At 37.8% G+C, this 1,190-nt stretch overlaps 1 protein-coding gene across 1 annotated transcript; it reads left to right on the top strand.

Annotated features, from left to right (window-relative positions):
- Positions 1 to 606: 606 nt before the first annotated feature.
- Positions 607 to 1,184, top strand: LOC140321516 (ankyrin repeat and SOCS box protein 1-like; the record flags this gene model as incomplete). The annotated part of the gene is made up of 1 exon (XM_072398234.1): positions 607 to 1,184. A coding segment is annotated over one exon (432 nt), but the record flags the coding sequence as incomplete, so codon positions are not given.
- Between the last annotated feature and the right edge of the window lie 6 nt (positions 1,185 to 1,190).

Genomic DNA, 1,190 nt, shown 5'->3' with positions numbered 1-1,190 from the left:
ACTGCCATTGTTTTTTTATAGATCCATTTTTTTTTTTTTGGTTTTAAATGTTCCCTAAATTCAGGCCACTGTTGATGCTGGTCTTTTCTTTCCTTCACATAGGTTTTGCATTTGGATACACAGATATAGGATTGCAAAACCTCTCTAAATGATCTCAGATACATCTCATTCTGATGTAAAATATATTGACAGAAAACCAAAGCTTGGCAGCATAACCTCCTTTACTTTCCTGGTGACAGCAGATTTACCAGGCAAAAAATAACACAACAAACAAAACAACAGGGATACAAACAAACAGTAATACAAAGGAGACAGGGTACATGTCTTCTCCTTCTCAAATAAATAAATGTATTTTTTTCTGTGTATTGATAAACATTTTCCTTACTTTTCTGGTGAAATTATTGTCGCAAAAATTGTGAAAAAATAAAATAAAAAAACATCAGGGGTAATGCTGAGCATATAAGAGAATGTTTGTTTGTTTGTTTGTTTAATAATGTCTTTGTAAATTGGAGGAGACTCTTTTAGGGTAGGTATTGTATATGTAATTATGATACATGAATTCAGGCAAAGTGTCCTGGCTGCGTGATACAAGGTATATAAATTGTATTCTTTCTTACAAGAACTTTTTTTTCCCCCCTTCTTTTCAGATACGGTGCAGATGTTGATGTTGACCACCAGCTGTCATGTACTTTGGGATCTTCCCCACGATGTCTGACATCTTTGACATGCACACCACTGTATATTAGTGCAGCTTACGATAATTTGTCTTGCTTCCGTCTCCTGCTTCAGGCTGGTGCCAACCCCGACTATAACAGTTGGAGTACAGTATGCGAAACAAACTTTTCACGAGCATCTCCAACTTGTCTGTTGGAAGCAGTTCTCAGGCATGGATGTGATCAACTGTTTGTTCAACTGCTGATTGACTACGGGGCAAATCTTAATCTTGTGCGAAAGGAGCCGAGTGTTGAGGAAAACTCCAGGAGAAAATTAAACCCAGAGGCCGTGAAACTCTTTAGAGAGGCAAGACGTGAGTCCTGAGGTGTGAATGTGCATGGTGCATGTGTTTAAAAAGGTAAAATTTTTATCTGTTACCCCAAAACCACATGGTCCAGATGACCCAGTCAGGAGAGAGACCTAAAGGCTTTATATATGTGGTCAGTTTACAAGATTTTTGCCAAGGATAAACCCTT

The sequence above is a fragment of the Pyxicephalus adspersus genome, unplaced genomic scaffold (assembly GCF_032062135.1).
Source record: "Pyxicephalus adspersus unplaced genomic scaffold, UCB_Pads_2.0 Sca6521, whole genome shotgun sequence".
NCBI classification, from domain to species: domain Eukaryota; kingdom Metazoa; phylum Chordata; class Amphibia; order Anura; family Pyxicephalidae; genus Pyxicephalus; species Pyxicephalus adspersus.
This window is presented reverse-complemented; position numbering and strand designations above follow the sequence as displayed.